This window comes from Etheostoma cragini, chromosome 19, assembly GCF_013103735.1.
Source record: "Etheostoma cragini isolate CJK2018 chromosome 19, CSU_Ecrag_1.0, whole genome shotgun sequence".
NCBI lineage: Eukaryota > Metazoa > Chordata > Actinopteri > Perciformes > Percidae > Etheostoma > Etheostoma cragini.
This window is the reverse complement of record NC_048425.1, coordinates 7,984,427-8,002,991: the sequence shown is the minus strand read 5'-3', so window position 1 is coordinate 8,002,991 and position 18,565 is coordinate 7,984,427. Positions and strand designations below refer to the sequence as shown.

Below are 18,565 nucleotides of genomic sequence, written 5' to 3'. Positions count from 1 at the left end.
TTTTGGAAAAAGGCTGCAATGAAACAAAGAGTGAAAAATTTAAAGGGGTCTGAATACTTTCCGTACCCACTGTAGCTTAAAAAGGATTTGCCTATCATTGTATATTTTTATTTATTTACGTTTTACACACCAACTTAATTGGAATTGGGGTATATGGAAGGAAGCCACAATAAAAATATTTTTTTACTTTTACTTCCAATAATTAAGTATATTTAATATCAGAAAGTACAGTAAAAATCAGACACTTTAAGACTTTTACTCAAGTCATATATATCTAGTAAGATACTTGTACTTTGTCTCAAGTATGGCTTTCAAGTACTTATACAAGACTACATGCTTGGTACTACGACTGGGTGGCACCAAAGTAAGATATTTCTAAACCTACGCATGGTGGCTGTAAGTGACAGCTATGTGAAAAGTGTTCTTACTGAATTGTGTATTCTCTCTCAATCCATAGAAAGTTTGCCATATCTGTGAAGATCCCTGACACTAAAGGCTGCAGGAGATGTAGTGTAGGTAAGTGATGCAGACTTTCCTCTATATCACATGTTTCAAACTTAAGGCCCGCGGGCCAAATCTGGCCCCTCGCAGATTTTGATCAGGCCTGCATAATTAGGTTCGCAATAAATTTCAGCCCACCTAATTTTTGTTCTTGGCTTTTTTCTAAGAAACATTTTGCGGATACATTAGCGTTTTTTGTCAAACAAACGGTAAGTAAGAAGACTTTATAAGACAAAGATTTTCAAATAAAAGAATGTCAATAAACTATACATGTCTGGACCTTGATGTGATTCTCATTTTCCAGTGTGTCCCTTAGTGAAATTGATTTGTTTATTCAGTAATAACTACCACACACTCTCTGCCTTTCTGCTCTCCCTCAGCAAGAAATCCATACACAGACAGTACATTTCTATGTGGGGCAGTTCCATCTGGCCTGGCTCTTCTCCTGTGGTATGAGCCTCTTCAGAAGTTCATGCATCTAAAGGTTTGTACAGACACTTTATGTTCTTTGGTGAAATATGGTGCTATATGTATTTCTGTTGTTGGGCTTCAACCTATACTGGTCTTGTTTTAAAAATCAGCTCTGGTAATATTTAATATGTGGTAGGTTTTAAGCCTGGATTGAACTAAGACATCTTTGCTTTAAGGAAATGTTGCTTCATAAAGGAAATTTAAAGTCTGACCTTGTTACCATGGAAACCTATTTCTTCCTCCTGGTCATATTAATTTTCATCGCTTTGATGGACATGGCAAGAATAGCATGCACGTATCTTTACTAAAGTGAATTAGCAATAAGTCACCCTCATGCATGAATTATACATGAGCAGTGAAAAAAGCAGATAGAGGATGTTTTTGTGTGCCATTTGGCCAGCCATGCCAAAACATTTATTTATAAACTTCAACATTCAATGGAAAATGATCTCAAAATTAAATAGCCCAACGTGGCGTCAACATAATACACTGTGCTTTCAAGTTGGAGAACGGAGTTCAATTTGCGGCGAAAACAAATTACTTTTACCCAGGAAAAACTTTTTTGTTACTTGGCAGCATTTTAATCCAAACCACCATCATTTTCCTAAATTTAGTCGTTTTGGTTCCTTCACTTAACTGTCAGTGGCGCATGACGCTCACTTTTTCTGGCCCACAATTACATGCAATTACATGCTTCCAAAAGAGAACATTGACAAAGTGAGCGGACAGAAGAGTTCAGTGGTCATCTCTATGAGAGTTAGCATTTACTAGAGCTATACATTTGTGGATTATTATTTATTAGTAAAACATGCATTGTTTCACATTTGAAAGCCAAGTAAAAAGACAGACTATTTAGTATCTCCAGAAATCTGAAGTATTGCTGAAAAGAGACATCTTCTGTTTCCCGGGCAGAGTATACTTGGTGGCTTTATCCACAACAATATAGTGCCATCTGCGTTAATTGATTCTGACACCATTCTTGGAGAAACATTGAATGTGCGTCCTGTCATGTCACACTTACCTGGTTCTAGCAATCCCATTCTTAGCACCATGTAACCTGACTCTTCCTCTTTGTGTTGTGTTTGCCTTGCAGCACATAGCCATGAGGCTACCTGACTCTCTGCCCATATTTGAGCTGCTGGTGTTGGTGTCGGATGAGTTCCCCCAGCTGTGTGTTGGGGTGAGAGACAGTAGTAACGGGAAGCACCCAGTCAGCCAGCAGCTCAAGTTTGATATCATAGAGCTGAACAGCACGCCTATCTCAGCACCAGGTATGGCCTGCTCTCTGTGTTTCTCCACTGCCTGTTTAGTAATAGAGCTCCAGAGGTGGAAAGTAACAAATTACAATAACTTACAGTTACTGTAAACAAGTAGTTTTTTAAAATAAAAATAGTATTGTACTGTGGTACTTTTTAAATCTCATCCGTCCAAATGTTTTGCACCATGGCTTTGGCACAGTATCTGTCAAACAAACAAAAGGGAAAAGCGCGGTATGGCGTTGTGCCCTTATCGAATCACAAAAGACTTAAAAGATTTAATTGATTGTGCATAGTTTCTGTCGCCCCCATGAGGAATTCTAAGTAATGACACAAAACTGTTGACGCGTCCACATGATACAAGCCTTCCGTTATTGCGCACCCCCCACCAAAAAGTATATCCCCCTCGTTGTTAAAAAGTTACGTTTTACTATGAGTACATTTTATGTGAGCTACGTTTTACATTTACTTGATGAGATTTTTAAACCAATAATCATAAATTTACTTAACTAAAAGTTTATCAACAAAGTGATAGCACTTTAACTCGAGGAGAATATTGTTAGACTCCTTCCACCTCTGGAGAGCTCAGCTTAATGCTCCAACTCAGTTCACTCCTCCCTGTCCTTGTGCGTCTGCAGATAGTGGAGCACTCAGGGCAGTACAGGTAACCCAAATGGACAGAGACACTGTTCTCATTGCATTAGAACGTAAGTCCTTTCCAATTTAACAAATGTTCCAAATCCTCGTGCCATCTTTCATAGTGATTAATAATCTACTGTATCTCCATTTTGACGCTCGTTGGACAGGAACGGTTAAGATAGTGAACCTCCGAGGGCATCCATCCAAAGAGCTGGCTGCTGAAATGGTCTTTGACTTCCCCATTGAAACTCTAGGTAGACACAATCCTGTAATTAACACAGTGAGTGTTCTTGAAGTCCCTGCTGACAGTTGAGTGACGTGACGTGTTCTATCAGTCTGCTTACAGGACAGTGTGCTGGCTTTCTGGAAGCACGGCCTTAAAGGGAAGAGTTTTCATTCAGATGAGGTGATTAGCTTCAACCTTTCTGTCATGCTGGGACTGAGCGCATACCATGAGTTTGTCATATTTGCACCATGTCTATAAAAAAAAAGTGAATTGCATCTTTATTCGCAGGTGACACAAGAAATTACAGATGAAAGTCGAGTATTCAGAGTTTTGGGAACTAACAGGTACGTTTTCTGACAACATTAATATCATTCACTGGTGAAACAACAGCAGTAATAGCAGTAGTACCGGTAACAGTAGATTAAAAATACAAAGAAGATAAAAACTAAGCTGAAATTAAATTGCTGCCGTTTATGCTGTGGTATTAAATAAACTGTTATACCTTGTCATACCATGTATATTTGCTTTTCTATTGTATTAATTCAATTTTAGTTTATTATTTATTCAAAAAATTTGAAAGAATTATCCATTCAAAAATGGTTTCATGTTATTATAATTAGATAATTAGGTGTTTTTTCAACCAAAAAAATCATTTAAGAGTCATTGTAACTGACAATAATAATAATAATAATAATAATAATGTTATTGTGTAATACCGTGAAATTATCCTACTGTAAAAATATCATAATGTTGCAAACCTAGTCCTCACGGTTACAGTAGTTCAGCCTACGGAATCCTGCTGAAACAAAAGTTATTTGATTCTTGATATGCTTAAAGTGATACTAGACAGATTTTTGACAGACAATTAATCATTAATCAAATAAACAAATGTACAAATGACACCATAAGTCCATCATACACGTGACATCTCTCCCCAGCACAGAGCTTCTTAGGAGCTCCCCAGAAAACTCAGTTACTTTCCCCATTTTCTAGTATATAGATCCAATCCAAACACACACACACACACACACACACACACACACACACACACACACACACACACACACACACACACACACACACACACACACACACACACACACACACACACACATATATATATATATCCCTAGCCATCTCACAAGTTAATCTCACTGGCTATCATTAGACCAGTAAGTGTTATTGTATGCATACCTTTTGATTTCTTTTTCTTTGGCTTTGATGATTATTTCAGTTCATCTTTGTTTAGCTGGAGGATATTTTCAATCTCAGTATTGTTCCATGCACTTACTTACTATCCAATGGTAGCAGAAGGACTATCAATAGTAGTGTGGAAAGTATTGTTGTAGTCGATTTAGTAGTGGTCATAGTAGTAGTTGGAATGTTAGTATTCTTAGTAGTCGTAATAATAGTAATGGCTGTGTTTGCAGAATTAATATTAAAAGAAGTAGTTGTGGTAGTGTTGTTACAGGATGTGTCAAAAGTCACATACTGTCAATTTAGGATTTACTGTATATTCATTCATTTTTAGCCCTCAAATCCAACATTTGGATACTGTATAGCAGGTAAATCATAAGCTTTGGGATCACTATGCATTTTATTTGGCAACCTGAATGAGCTGTGAGGTTTTTCTTTCTTGACTCCGTACAGGGACATCATCCTTCAGAGCACACCAACAGATGACCCCTCAGCACTGAGCAACCTGTACATCCTGACTGGACATGAAAGCAGCTACTGACAGAAAATGGTTCAGCTTCTTCCAAACGCACACTGAAGAGAAATGCCAATCTGTTCAGAAACCCAGTGATGGAAACAATGTCCTCCTTGCCCATCTGTAGCAGACACTAGCACCAGCTCTCTGCTGTGATGGACGAATGACAGTATGTAAGTCAGTTCCCCATCCCAACTCAGACTTAAGTTGTTGGGCAACACATGTACAGGAGAGACTTGTCAACGTGCTAAGTCAGTTTTTTAACTCTTGTGTTTTCAATTCATCCTGCCATCTTAAATCCCAGTTCGACTGCAGCAGGGAGACGGCTCCATTCCTGATGCTTCAGCTCTACTGCTGTACTTAGGGACCATAGACTGTACAAAAAAAAAATTATACATGGATGTAACATTTGTAACAGCACACATACATTTTCTAAACTGATGTTCTGAAGCTTGTATTTGTTTACTGCTTACGGTCTTCTTTTTCAGTTAGTGGACGTTTAGCAAGGGACAAGTTGCAAACACCACATCTGAGTATGATAGGCTGAGACACCTGTAAGTCAATCACATAAATACACCTTAATAACTTGTTAAAGGAATGGTCCTAAATTGCACAAAGATGCACTCTAAAGGAAAGGAAAGAATTGTAGGTATTGTTTACATTGGTTAAGTTGCAGACAGTTAGTTTCACCACTCAGCCACAGGGGTTTGCCTTTTTTTTGGTATTTGCACACTGGTCTTTTCACACAATGCTGCATTCATGCCATGTCAGAGTAACCGTAATTAATGCTTTCAGGTCATAATTATGACTGGGAAAACACAGATTTTTCTGAAAGCTCTGAACATATCCAAGTTGGTGCTTAAACCTAAAGTTGTCATGTGATGGGATTGCTCCCATCCATCCCATATGACCTGAACCAAGCTAATAGCAGATATGAGGGTTTTCTTCTGTGTGGACTTCCACTATTTGGTGTATTGATTAAAGGAATATGTGAGGTATTAAAAATGTAACAGCCAGAACAGTAGTAAATCCTCATTTATCTTAAAATATGAGAACATCTGATAAGTATTAGAAGAGGTCAGATTTTTGACTCTAAACTGTTCCCATATAAAACATGTCAGTGATACTCAGATTATTGCCTTGAATATTAAAAAGAGTGCCTGTAACCAAGTTAACATCTCAAATGTATACTTACCCAAGACTATGTCATTCTGAAAATCATATTTAAATGTATTTGGAAGATTGTGAATGTGCTAGCCTAGCAGCATTAACATTAAGCAATGTGTTACCATGTTGACAGACCTTTGGAGCTTAAAAATCCTTTTCAGCCTTCTAAAGATGAAGTGTCCTTTCATTGCTGTCATTGACCCATTAGTGCCAAACACTGCTTTAATCTCCTCCATCTGCATTGGTATCAATTCACATAGGCTAAATGTACATTTGATCACGTTAGGGACCAAGAAAACTGAATGCAATTAAAGTGTATTAGTTTGACTAAAATGTAAATTCCACTACATTAGAGTTTTGTGTGTAATATTTGTTATTTATTGAAAAGGAAATGTACAAGTAAAACATTTCCCTGAGATATTTGAAGAACATAATATGCATATGACTATTTGTTTTTCAAAATGTTTTTATTGTCATTGTGTATACATTTTAAGTATATAACAATACAGTATGCTCTTACAATATGTAGAGGTTGTTATATGCGCAATAAAGATTTTAATATCCTTTGAAGCTGAAGCAGATATAGTTATTATGTTTTATGGTCATTACAGAGATGAACTTGTAGCCTCGGCTACAAGTCAGCAGAATACGGTCAGCAGTTCATGTTTGTGGTCGCCTCAAGTGGGGAAACTAAAAACTGACACTGATGCTCCCTAGTTAGTATACATGTGATATCAAATAAATCCAAATAAACTTTATTTTCCCCTTCTGAAAAGTAAAAAGGAAATCATTGTGTAGATTATGTTCTATTGTATATGTGTGCTTTGACCATTGTTAGCCCGAAGGGTTTTTATTACACTTTAGATTGTATCGTTCTTTGTAAATTTGAAACATATTCAGGGCTTTAAATTGACAGCCGCCAACCTGACAAATGCAGATGAATATTAATTTTGGGTAAGCTTATAATGTCACTACAATTTGGCTGGTGATGAATGAAACAAATAACACTTCTGTTGCCAGATTGGTCTGTTTTCTGCCAAGAGATTTGGGTGTTTTTGTGGGTTTGAGCAGGTGAGAGAATGGGTTGAAAGGAATGAGGATAGAATTGGATTTTGGGTTCAAGATTATGTGATGAGGAATTATTTTAGCCTAACTTTATGCCTACAATAAAGTGCAAGGCGGGCTAAATCCTTTTTGTCAATAATTAAGACTTTTTAACTTTTTTTTTTTAAACGTTCAAAAATTTACAATAATTTGGAGGCCCCCAAGGATTGACTCTGAGGCCACCCTATGGGTACCGGACCAACTCTTGAAGATCCATGATTCAGGCTTATGGCAACTACTGGCAGAATTGGATGTTTGTAATTTTCCTGAAAATGTTAGGCATGTCATTATGAGTTGTAATAAGTAGATTATTAATCAGAGAGGAAACTTGTATGTGATAAGGCTACCGGTATGAGCTAGGACTGGGATGGAACTTGGAAGGGACTTTTAGGGATGAGTGAGAATATAAGGCTAGGCTGGAATGCTCTATATTTTCTTAAAGATACAGACAGGATTAGATTGCAAGATTTAGTCTATTTTTTTTCTTCATTTTGTCTCTTTACTTTTGTATTATATATATCTATATCTATATACCTATATCTATATATGTATGTGTATATCTTATTTACATGAAGCCCTGCTGTCACTTACTCCCGTACAGCGGTTGGCAGTATGCACCTGTAAACGTTGGTTTACGATCCGTCATTAAATCGGAAGAAGAAGAGACAGTTGCAACGTCACGGGTGCAAGCGCCATTTCACTCTTCATTCATTTTGTCGGGGCCTTCATAGTTTAAGTGGTGAGTTAAAGATTTTAAGTTAAAACGTGAGGCGAAAACGTTTAAGGAAGTTGGCGATGCATAGCTCTCGCCGTAGCGTTGTTCTAGAGGTTCTCTGAAAGGACACGGGCTGAATTATCAGGCGTATAGCTAACGTTTGCTAATATAGCTAGTCTATTAGCATTCTGAAATCATACGCCTTCATTTTCCAAACAGAACGCCATTAACAGTTAGACTAAAATATGCGCGAACCTCGAAGCATTGCACGCTAAACACTATTACTACTGTATTTTATAAATATTAAGCGAGCCGTTTAGACTGTACCTCATTCTAGTACTCTTGAGGAACGTTAATGTTGCTAACATAAACAGAAAAGAAAAGAATAACAGCGTTACTCTGAGCGAGCTAGCTAGCTAGCTAGCTGACGTTAGTACTAGCTACTTGTTAGATGGCGTTAGGCTCATCTGTGACATGTTTACCCAGAAAGATACCGGATACCAGCCCACCATATGAAACACCAAACAGCCGTGGTTTAAATAAAATCTAGTTATAGTATGAGTCATCCCTCAGTAGGGATGTCCAATCAAGTTGTTGTTTTTATAGCCCAGTTTCCTAATTATTAAATATTGGATATCTGACAATAGAGTCCAATCCAGTACATATATTTACCTAAGTGTTGATAAAATGTGTATCTCACACATTGAAATAGGACCTAACCGAGCTCCACTTTTCTCTTTTAAACGTCTCAATCTTTAAGTTCTTTTGGCAAGTGTGTAAGAGTAAAACAGGCATATCTTGTAGAGGCACAAATCCATTCAAATCGCTTTTACCTGATGGTCAGCAAACAGCAGGGGAGAAGAAAAAAAATAAAATTTGTGTCACAGTTTCAGAAACACAACAAAATCCAGAATTTTTTTAATAACAATGTTCATTTGACAGAATTGAAAACACTTAGTGGACAGATCAGGTCTCTGTATGTACACATCATGAGACCTCTGCCTGTATGGGAGAGAGAGAAAAATACACAAACCATGTCAATACGTTTTCACTTGCAAGGAATGTGCTTTCTGTTTGGTCCTTACAATAAGCATATTAAAAGGAAATAAACAAATTTCAGAAGAAAATAACGGAAAGTACTGCAACTAACAAATGTCCGTATAAATAAATATAGAATATCATTTTGTTTTTTAAACGTAATTGACACTAACAGATACGTATAATATAATTGTTAGAAAAGAAGAGGGGGCTGTATGGTTTTGTGCTGGGTTTGCAGAAATATTACATATACAATTTGAAAGCAATTAAAATGTATAAAATATCAAATGTACAGTCATTGCAAATGTAAATGACATATTGGTTGTTATATTGGCTAAATGTGATTCTTCTACAGTGTAATGGCAGTCATTTATCCCAATCATTCACAAGAACTGTATAAAATATAAACACATTCTATATTTGTCCCATATTTTTCAAGGGATACTTGTTCCAAATAGTTAAGGTCCTGATTCAAACCCATTAAGTTGATCATGTTACGTTACTGTTATGATATGGATGGACTTTCAACTGGGAGAATGCAAATCCTAACATTGACGAGACACAATCTAGAGAAAAGTTCTATAACTCTGTTGGAGTTGTTGGGACCACAATCCACTCATGGTTGTACAGTTGTGTTACAGAGTGATGCTTCTTTTGCTTCCATAAACAATGTTTTTGCCCAGAGTAAAGACAATAGTTTGCAGAGAAAGCACTGACTCAACAACAGCCAGGTTTTTAGCCTGCCAGCAGCTGATATGCCCTGTCACTGTTATGCTTTTTATGGTCAGCATTGGCTAAAAAAGAGAAGCTGCTAGCTGAGTGTTGGCACACTGTGCTTTACTAATAAGACAGGAGAGATAATTACTTTGGTTACGTTACAGTAAACAGTTACGGTAAAGTGAATACATATACTTTGCCAACGTTTGTCAATTAGAGTAGGCCAAGTAAACACTTCTTTGTATTATGCAGTGCGTTTAACAGTACCACCAACGACATCCTCCAAAATGACCATAGAGTTGAATCAACACAAACATTATACCTTCATGAAGCGAGGATTTATTGCAGGTTTTCCGTATTGGAGTGAATTAGTTTTAGCCAGGTGTACCAAATAAACTGGCAACTGCAAGTATTTATTAATTTCACCAGTTGTTCACTGACAGTCGGTGCAGATAACCCTGTCATCCCCATCATGAAATATCTGTTGTAATTAAACAGTTGTAATTGACATATTTTTCTAAATCTTCCAGGATACACAGAACTTCATTATGGTGAAAATATTTATTGGTAACCTTGCCTGCAATACAGAACCTGCGGAGCTGCGTGAACTCTTCGAGAAGTATGGTGAAGTCTCAGAATGCGACATTGTCAAAAACTATGGTTTCGTACACATGAACAACAAATCTGAAGCCGAGGAGGCCATTCAAAACCTTCACCAGTACGAGTTGCATGGTTGGGCCATGAATGTAGAGATGAGCAAAGGGAGGCCCAAGTCCACCACCAAACTACATGTCAGCAACCTTGGCGAAGGGGTCACCACTGATGTCCTGCGGGCCAAGTTTGAAGAGTTTGGCACTGTGGTGGAGTGTGACATAGTGAAGGACTATGCCTTTATTCACATGGAGCGAATGGAGGATGCCATGGATGCCATCAATAAGCTGGACAACACCGCCTACAAAGGTGAACTCTTTGGCAAGGGAGAGCTAGTTGTCTTTGCTGTCTATAGATACAAAATTGGATTTTGTTCTGTCGCTGTAGGCCTCATGACAAGTAAAATCCACTGGCTTCTTTCCACATTAATTGACCAGATGGACTGAAAGTAATCACTGTAAGTTTGGCAATGTTTCTTGTTAAACCAGTGGCAGTGTAACTGGTGAACAGGCACTGGTTTTAAATTTCCCTGCATCTGGCGCGGCAGGTTATTCCGCTTTGCCCGGTGAACGGTCAAATGCATTTTACGTGTTTGATAGTCGGTAAGAACCTTTTCGTGTCAAAACTCCACCGTCTCATGCGTGTCTTCTTTCTCCCTATAAGGCAAGCTGATGAGCGTACAGCTGTCCACCAGTCGGCTGCGCACTGCCCCCGGAATGGGAGATCATACCGGCTGCTATGTCTGCGGGAAACATGGCCACTGGTCGAAAGATTGTCGAGTCAGTCGGAACGGTAGCCACGGTGACGGCGCAAGAGGTCGCAGCGGCCGGGGCCCCCCACGTGGTCCCCCGGGTTATGGCAGGGGCGACTTCAGGATGGACTCACCTACAGGAGCTGATTACATGGGTAGCTCTCCGTATAGTCGGTCTAGTTACGTAGGTGGGATGCCGCCCCCCCCTCGTAGGCTTAGCGGCTACAGCCCTGAGCTAGGGGATAGGTACGCCAGCAGAACGCCAGGCTCCTTTGCTGAGCGGTCATCAGCCTATGACCGTGAACGTCTCTATAGCAGTGTTGACTATTATGAGAAGTACAGAGCTCGTCCTTATGGCTCAAGCTATTTCGAGGATCGTCGCATGTCCTATCTCCCCCCTCCCCCGCCTCTCCCACCTCCCCCTTCCTCCCTCTCAAAGTTCTCCAGTATAGATCCATATGATCGTCGACCACTTCCTCCATCTTCGTCGGCTGCCGCATACTATGCACGAGACCGCAGCCCAATCAGACGAGTACCAGTCTCCTCGGCTGGCTACGCCTACGAGCGAACACGGCTGTCCCCGGTGGCAGGCTCCAGGAGCTCCCACGCTCTTCCACGACCCAAGGATCATTATGCGCCCCGATATGCGCCATACTAAAGCCATGGTGCCAAGGTGAGCAACATACTAAACAAGCTATGAGTTTATTAGTGGGACATTTTACTGTAAAACGTCACTAGTCAACAGGCGCTAAGATCTTGTAATATGATTTTTTTAGTTTTTAAGGTACTAAATCCTTTGAAGCTGCTGCTGATAATGAGAGTTTGAACTCTGTTTCTGAGAGGGGTTGTGCTCTCTTTCTAGGTCTTTGAACTGCAGGACTTTGGCTGTCATTTCTTCAAGCTACATGATTCCATCAGTCTGCAGGATGTGCGGCAAAGCATTTGAGTTGTGGAAATTAAGTCAGCATCTTCCAGACACTTGACATGCCAGTTGTCTGCAGATGAATCGTCCTTTCATTCATATTCACATAACCGGTTTTCCTAAGACTAAGGATGATTAGCAAACTGCACAGTTTGACATTTACGATGTATAAAACAATAATTTGCTCCCATGCTCTGCGGGTCTTCAGCTCAGTTTTTAGCCATGTCTCTTTTTCTTACCTATTACTTCCTCACATGGAGCAAATTGTTAAATTGAGCAAATGTTAATTGTTTAGCTTTGGTTTGTCATTATGAAAGTCTTCTTGTTTCCATATATATAAAAATGTACTCTTTCTTTTTAATGGGATGAGGGTTAACCCATGCTGCATCGGTTGCGTGTCGTGCTGAATCATCTTGATCTGAATCCTAATATGGATTTTTTTTTTCTCCAAAAATGATCATCATTGGTGTCTATCAATATGCTGTCAAATACGTTTTCTTACAGCTTAAACCAGTAGTTTTCACAGAGAATTAATTTATGCTCGAAAGGGTGAAAGACTCAGGCAGTGGTCTAGTAGTGGGTGGGAAAGAACCTGCACTCTTCACCCTCTGAAATACACGACTGGACTCTGATTCACACATATCCATGCTACTGACCTGGCTGAGTGTTCAGTTAGAACACAGAATCCCACTTTGAGTCCTTATCTATGGTAAAACAAATAATCTCACATTCCAGCCTCGTCGTTTGTAATTTGAATGTGTTTGCAAAATACAAAATCGATACATTTCACGACACGTAATGAGGTGTCTGCTGGTCTGAAATAGTTAAAAATAAAAGTAATATTAAGTGACACCAAAACAAATGTTACATGACATGCACTGTGCAACTAAGTAACATCTTGACTGTTTTCTTCCCAATGGTAATGTTGCGCACTTTGCCCACAGCTGCCAACAGAAAATAACCTCATCACTTGAATTTTAGTGTGGGATGGATGTTGTATCCATGCAACAAAGCATAAGCAGATTTAAGAAATGTGAGACAGGACTCAGGGCTTGGGTTGTTTTAAGTCGTGAGGCATTTTCAAAGGTGCCGTTTGTTTTGCATAAAGGTGGGTTTGAAGTTTGTATTTTTCATACTGGCTGTAAAAGTACCAGCATACGTTAAGTCTAAAATGAGTATGATTTTTTAAATAAAAACCAAACTTATTTTGGTGACGCCTGACATTTTTCAGTTGTGTTTGAAACCCAATTTGACGGTGTATTGTAGTTGCAGTGGAACTATTCACTATAAAAAAAATAGAACTTTGTAAGGGTATTGAATTTATTTTTTCCCTACAGCTATGTATTAGAAGTGAGCAGTATGGATAATCTGTCAGTGTATGCATTTTTTAATCTATATATATTGCAAAGAAGTCTCTCTTTCTCACTCTATCTGTAAATATATATAATATATGAGCCCAAAATCCACATACCTGCTCTCTTTGATGCAAAAATCAAAATATTACCATTAAACAGTTCTGCTCATTGATTTGGCCTGTTTTTAAGTAACCATTTGGGATAATACTTAATGCGTGTCAACATGTAGGATCCTAATGGCGTGAAACTAGAAATTCCTGCTGAGCCTCCTTTCCAACCTCAACAGTTACCTGGGTAGTTTGAATCTTTAATAATTCTACAGTAATGTCTATGCAACATTTGTCTGGATCAGTGGTTGCCAAGAAGTATTTGTACAGAAAAGAATGCAAAATGTACTATAGTTACACTACACCTTTAATTTTTGAGACTTTTCTGTAACCTTTTAGACGGGTTGACATATAATCCATAATTATTTTTAATAGTTGCCGTGATTGTAAACTACTCTTTATTGTGTCAGGGATCAGTAAATATACTGTTACATTCTTTTGAATGTTTTTTTTTTTTTTACAACTATTATTAATGTAGGATACTATAGCATTTTGCTTATTTTCTCTCCGTGGTGTCCAATTTTTTACTGTCATCCCAACATGATGGCATAGCTCCTAGATGTAGCACTTGGCGCTGTAACGTTAGTCCCACCCTAAATTAGCAAACCGGGAAGCTGAGCTAGATGTATGTGTTTGCTATGGTGTCAAGAGCTGGTTATGCCAGTCGGTAGACGGTGGTCATCTCATTCTCCGAGGGACTAGACGCACATTGCAGCTTTAAAAGGGTAATTTATGTAACGTTGCCACACAAAAATATAGTCTAAAAATATGTATTCGCTAACAAAATTAGCCAGTACACTACATTGCTGGGGAGCCAAGGCCTATAACAAATTGAGCACGAAACGATCCCAAACTATCTGGATGTCAAATGTATGGATAGGGTAGCTAAGCTAATTTGCAGACCAATGTTAGCTACAACGTTAATGCTATATGCGCAACATATTTGGTTAAGGCAGTTACCTTAAAACGTAGAGACCGTTGTTGAATAACTTTACTATCGATTAAAATCCAAGGCTGGTCCAATGATGAAGCTAGCTATAACGTTAAGTGTAAACCTTAATGTCACAATTATGATACGTGTGCTAACATTAACGCGCATTAGGTAGCTAAGCTGCAGAGCCAAGATGTGCTCGTGTTGTTTTGAACTGAAAAGATAGCGACTGGTGTGCGACATTTTAGTCTCTTTGTGAAGTAACGGGAGGTTAATTTCATAATTTGTTGGTAACGAAGACCTACTAACAAATACGAACAAGTATTTTACGAACGATAGTTATTAGACAACGTTACATAAACAATTATTGTTATCGTGTTTTGCACAAAATGTTGTTCGCATTGCTTTATTAACCGCTATTACGAACCCACATCAGCACCATCGCCACAAACTATTGGCTAATGTCATAACTGAGAATAATTGAGAAAAGAGCATAGTGACAAAAAAATGTCATCAATTTATACCCATAGTAACAGTGTTGCAACCTTAGGTTACACTCGTTTGAAAACATTCCACTGGTTTTCTGCAAACAATCAAGCTATATCACAAATTTTCACCCACATCATTTTGCTGTGGTATGCACTAGCTAATATTGCGCATGGATGGTGTTTAATCCGTTACCTAATTTACAACATTATTTGGAGACTTGTGATGCCCCGTCCAGCCAATGTCTTTAGGAAATATGTAATGTGTTGATCGTTTGGACTGGTGAAAAGATTGTGGAGTTTTTAAGGCATATAATCAACAGCAGGATGCCATCTATTTAATTAATATTATACTTTGGTCGTTACATATTTTTTGTCATTGGCATATTTTGTCTAGTGTGTTGGTAAATGGCTAAAGTAGGTTAAGCAGTGTTATAAATGGAAAAAGGTGACGTTACTTATCTTTGAAGTGTGGTAATCACATGATTAAGGTTTCAATGGATTCAGTAAAAGTGTTGTAATATTCTTGATTTCTTCTCCTCCCTTAGTAACGTGGAAGCTCCATAATGGTGAAAATATTCATCGGGAACTTGTCGCCAGACACTACACCAGATGAACTTCGCTCTCTCTTCTCCCAATATGGCAAGATTGGAGAATGCAGTATTGTCAAGAATTTTGGCTTTGTGCACATGGATGACAAAGCGGAGGCGGAAGAAGCCATCAGAAACCTCCACCATTATGAGCTTAACGGCCAGCCTATGAATGTAGAATTGAGCCGTGGCAAGTCAAAAGGATCCACTAAACTACACGTTGGCAACATTGCCTGTACTAACCAAGAACTGAGGGCCAAGTTTGAAGAGTTTGGCTCTGTGTTGGAGTGTGACATAGTAAAAAACTATGCTTTTGTTCACATGGATCGAATAGAAGATGCCATGGAGGCCATTAATCAGTTAGACAACACAGCTTTTAAAGGTGAACTCTTGGGCTGGGATTAATGGGGAGTTTACTTTTTTATTTAATTCTGTTATTGTGAATTGATAGGTAAGTCATGGACGCGCCACAGGTAAGTAAAACGAGAAAGATGAAGGGATCATGGTAAGCTGAAGAAAGTAAAGCAGCCCTTATTATTTTAAAGCTGGTATCCGTAATGTTGTTGGTAATAGTTATTAGTATGGTGGATTCTTATAAAACACAAATAGGCACCTACTGCAATTTATGGGTGAGTTGTCAGGTCCCACTTGTTATGCTTGTCAATGCAAGTACAGTCATTTTAATACTGCAAGTAACAAATAACATACCATATGAGTATTTTTACAAACAAACTTAACTGCATATAGGCCCGTTAAGAGCTGGATAAACACCCAAAAAGCGGCGGTCCTGTTTATTGCCATTGTTTCTGAACATAGATGTGTTCACACGTTTGCCTGTGGGGGGCATAGATTTTGGGCTGCATATGCAACCTCTGAAACATGGGCATATCATGAAATCTTCATCACGTGGACCCTTGTAGCTACACAGACATGACAAGAATAATTTTAGCTTAAACAATATTATGAACAAAAATATTTAAACAATATTTTAGCACTAACTAACTTAAATAATCTTGCGTGCAACCTTCCATGATATTGTTACTGTAGTATAAACATAGTTGGAGTTCTCTTTTGCCAATGCAGGGGAGTAAGAAAGTGTGGAAAGTTACGGATTTCAGCTTTAATAACTGTTTTTAATGCTCAAATCAGAATTATGTCTTATTGCTATTATTGGAGTATAACACAGATTTTTACCAGGCTGATGGATGACTCTTGTGTGCCTGGCAGGAAATGTTGATAAGAAAAAAATGCAGACACAAGTCCTTATTGAGTCTTTTCTTTTTAAGGCAAACTGATGAGCGTGAAGCTTTCGACTAGCCGCCTGCGTACTGCGCCGGGAATGGGAGACAGATCGGGTTGTTATCGTTGCGGGCAGGAAGGCCACTGGTCCAAAGAATGCCCTCTAGACCAAAATGGCTTCCACAGAAACGGCTCAGAGCCAAAGTCTGATGGATACGATGCCTCGAGATTTGACGGGCGTGCTTGCAACAGGGGTTATCATCCGGACTTCAGTGGCGATCCAGATTACGGTGGTGGCTATGCTCCTGTACATGGTATTTCCCGTGGTTCCGGTCACAGCAGCAGCATGGCAGGGTACAGAAGGGGTTCAGGCTACGAGAGCGCAATGAGATACGGGCCGGTTCCAGGTCAAGGCATTAGCGCTGTTGCTGAACATAGCATGGCTCGGGTGTATGGCAGCGAGGCGGCATACATGAGCAACGGCTCACTCTATGGCGCGGTACCAGCCTACCCGATGCGACGGTCGTCTTACGAGGAAAGGGATCCGTACAGTGTCGTGGACTACTACGGGAAGTACAGGGCCAATTCTTACGGAGGCAGTTATTTTGAGGAACGTCGCGCTGTCCACTTGCCGGCTCCATCAACATCCTCCACAGCTTTAATGAGGGAACGTCTGCCCCCCTCTAGCCACGACCCATACGAGTGCCCTCCCCTTCCTCCTCCACCAGCCCCAGTCTCCTCATACTACGCACGTGACCGGAGTCCGATTCGGAGAGTCCCTGTCGAGGCAGATGGATACGCATATGAGCGTTCGCGCATTTCCCCTGTGCCCGCCCCCCCAAGAGGTTCTACCTATGACCATCCGCGGGATCCCGGCGCTGATCAGGCACGATATGCATACTAATCCTTGTAACATACAGCCAAGTTAGAGTTGTCTGACATTTAGTGGATAGGATAGCCTACGTGCCAGTGGAATCACTGAAAAACAACGCCATCATATCTTATTGGTAATATCCAAAGCAAAAGTCAGCCCTCAGTGAGCTTGGGGCGTTTTGGTAGTAAGAACAAGGTTACAATAAAGCTTACCAACCATAAGAGCCAATAAGTAGATTTCACTGTGAATGGTTAAATACCCTCACATGCTATGATTTCATTCCAGGTACTTCAAAGTGCAGTACTAATGCTCAGCCGATCACTTTCATTGTCGTATTTACATGTTGTGGTATTAGTGCAGTTCTGAGATGGCTTAGCCTAGATGCCAAAACTGTCTGTCTACAACCTGGTTGATGTCTATTCACAAAACTGAAGACCTGAATTATTGCCCCTCTAAAAATAGCTATATGAAATATACACTATTTAGACTCAATTAATAGAAACTAATTCAATTGGTGCATGTTTTATTAAAGGGGAGTCTTAGTCACATTATTTCATTTTGAAACTTTTTTTTAGCAGCATCTCAAACTGCATTTTAGTGTATTTGTGTAAATTCAAATGTGAATACTGTATACTTCACCTACATTGTTTAACTCGTGGGATGTCCCACCTGTACCAAATATGGACCTGCAGTCAAGTTGAACGTTTTATCAAGCTGCAGCGTAATCGTGTTTTTTTTTTTTTGGTCAGTAGGCACATTACCTAGATTAAATAGATTTCTCTTGCTTTGATAAAGATAAGGCCTAACATCTAGAAACATATGTTGGAGTTTCATTATGAAAATCGCCTTAATTGCCTTTGCTGTCTGTCTTGGTTTCTATCGATGAGGTTAAAATTAAAATCTGTTTGTCTAAAGTCTGAAAACTGACCTGTGTGTTTTTTTGCAGAGTCATCTGCAATATTGTCAAATGGCATTCACAGCAAAGTCTGTCAAGTTGGAAGTTAATCACCTTGATGAACACATACCAGCAGCTTGTGTTGCCGACATTAGTCCTGGACCATATCCGCTCTGAAATGTAGGATGTCGTGACAAAATAAGGTGACACCTGCAGTACA

General features: G+C 39.2%; 3 protein-coding genes across 8 annotated transcripts in view; all 3 read left to right on the top strand.

Moving 5' to 3' along the window:
* map4k2 (mitogen-activated protein kinase kinase kinase kinase 2) overlaps positions 1-5,183 on the top strand; it is a 33,881-nt gene extending 28,698 nt beyond the window's left edge. For all 6 annotated transcript variants that reach the window (XM_034856720.1, XM_034856717.1, XM_034856718.1 and 3 more), the window contains 8 exons: positions 458-516; positions 882-985; positions 2,066-2,243; positions 2,867-2,935; positions 3,035-3,121; positions 3,203-3,273; positions 3,382-3,437; positions 4,744-5,183. In XM_034856720.1, coding sequence (XP_034712611.1) covers positions 458-516; positions 882-985; positions 2,066-2,243; positions 2,867-2,935; positions 3,035-3,121; positions 3,203-3,273; positions 3,382-3,437; positions 4,744-4,831 — 712 coding nt within the window. In that variant the 3' untranslated portion in view covers positions 4,832-5,183. The remainder of the gene's footprint in view (positions 1-457; positions 517-881; positions 986-2,065; positions 2,244-2,866; positions 2,936-3,034; positions 3,122-3,202; positions 3,274-3,381; positions 3,438-4,743) is intronic.
* Positions 5,184-7,705: 2,522 nt separating this feature from the next.
* Positions 7,706-13,396, top strand: LOC117934802 (RNA-binding protein 4.1-like). Its single transcript, XM_034856812.1, has 4 exons — positions 7,706-7,814; positions 10,076-10,505; positions 10,860-11,620; positions 11,810-13,396. Exons 2-3 carry the CDS (start codon positions 10,094-10,096, stop codon positions 11,603-11,605), a joined length of 1,158 nt encoding a protein of 385 aa, XP_034712703.1. The 5' UTR covers positions 7,706-7,814; positions 10,076-10,093; the 3' UTR covers positions 11,606-11,620; positions 11,810-13,396.
* Positions 13,397-13,795: 399 nt separating this feature from the next.
* Positions 13,796-18,386, top strand: rbm4.1 (RNA binding motif protein 4.1). The gene is made up of 3 exons (XM_034856803.1): positions 13,796-14,056; positions 15,296-15,719; positions 16,624-18,386. The coding sequence occupies exons 2-3, from the start codon at positions 15,314-15,316 to the stop codon at positions 17,478-17,480; spliced, it is 1,263 nt and encodes a 420-aa protein (XP_034712694.1). The 5' UTR covers positions 13,796-14,056; positions 15,296-15,313; the 3' UTR covers positions 17,481-18,386.
* The last annotated feature ends 179 nt before the right edge of the window (positions 18,387-18,565 follow it).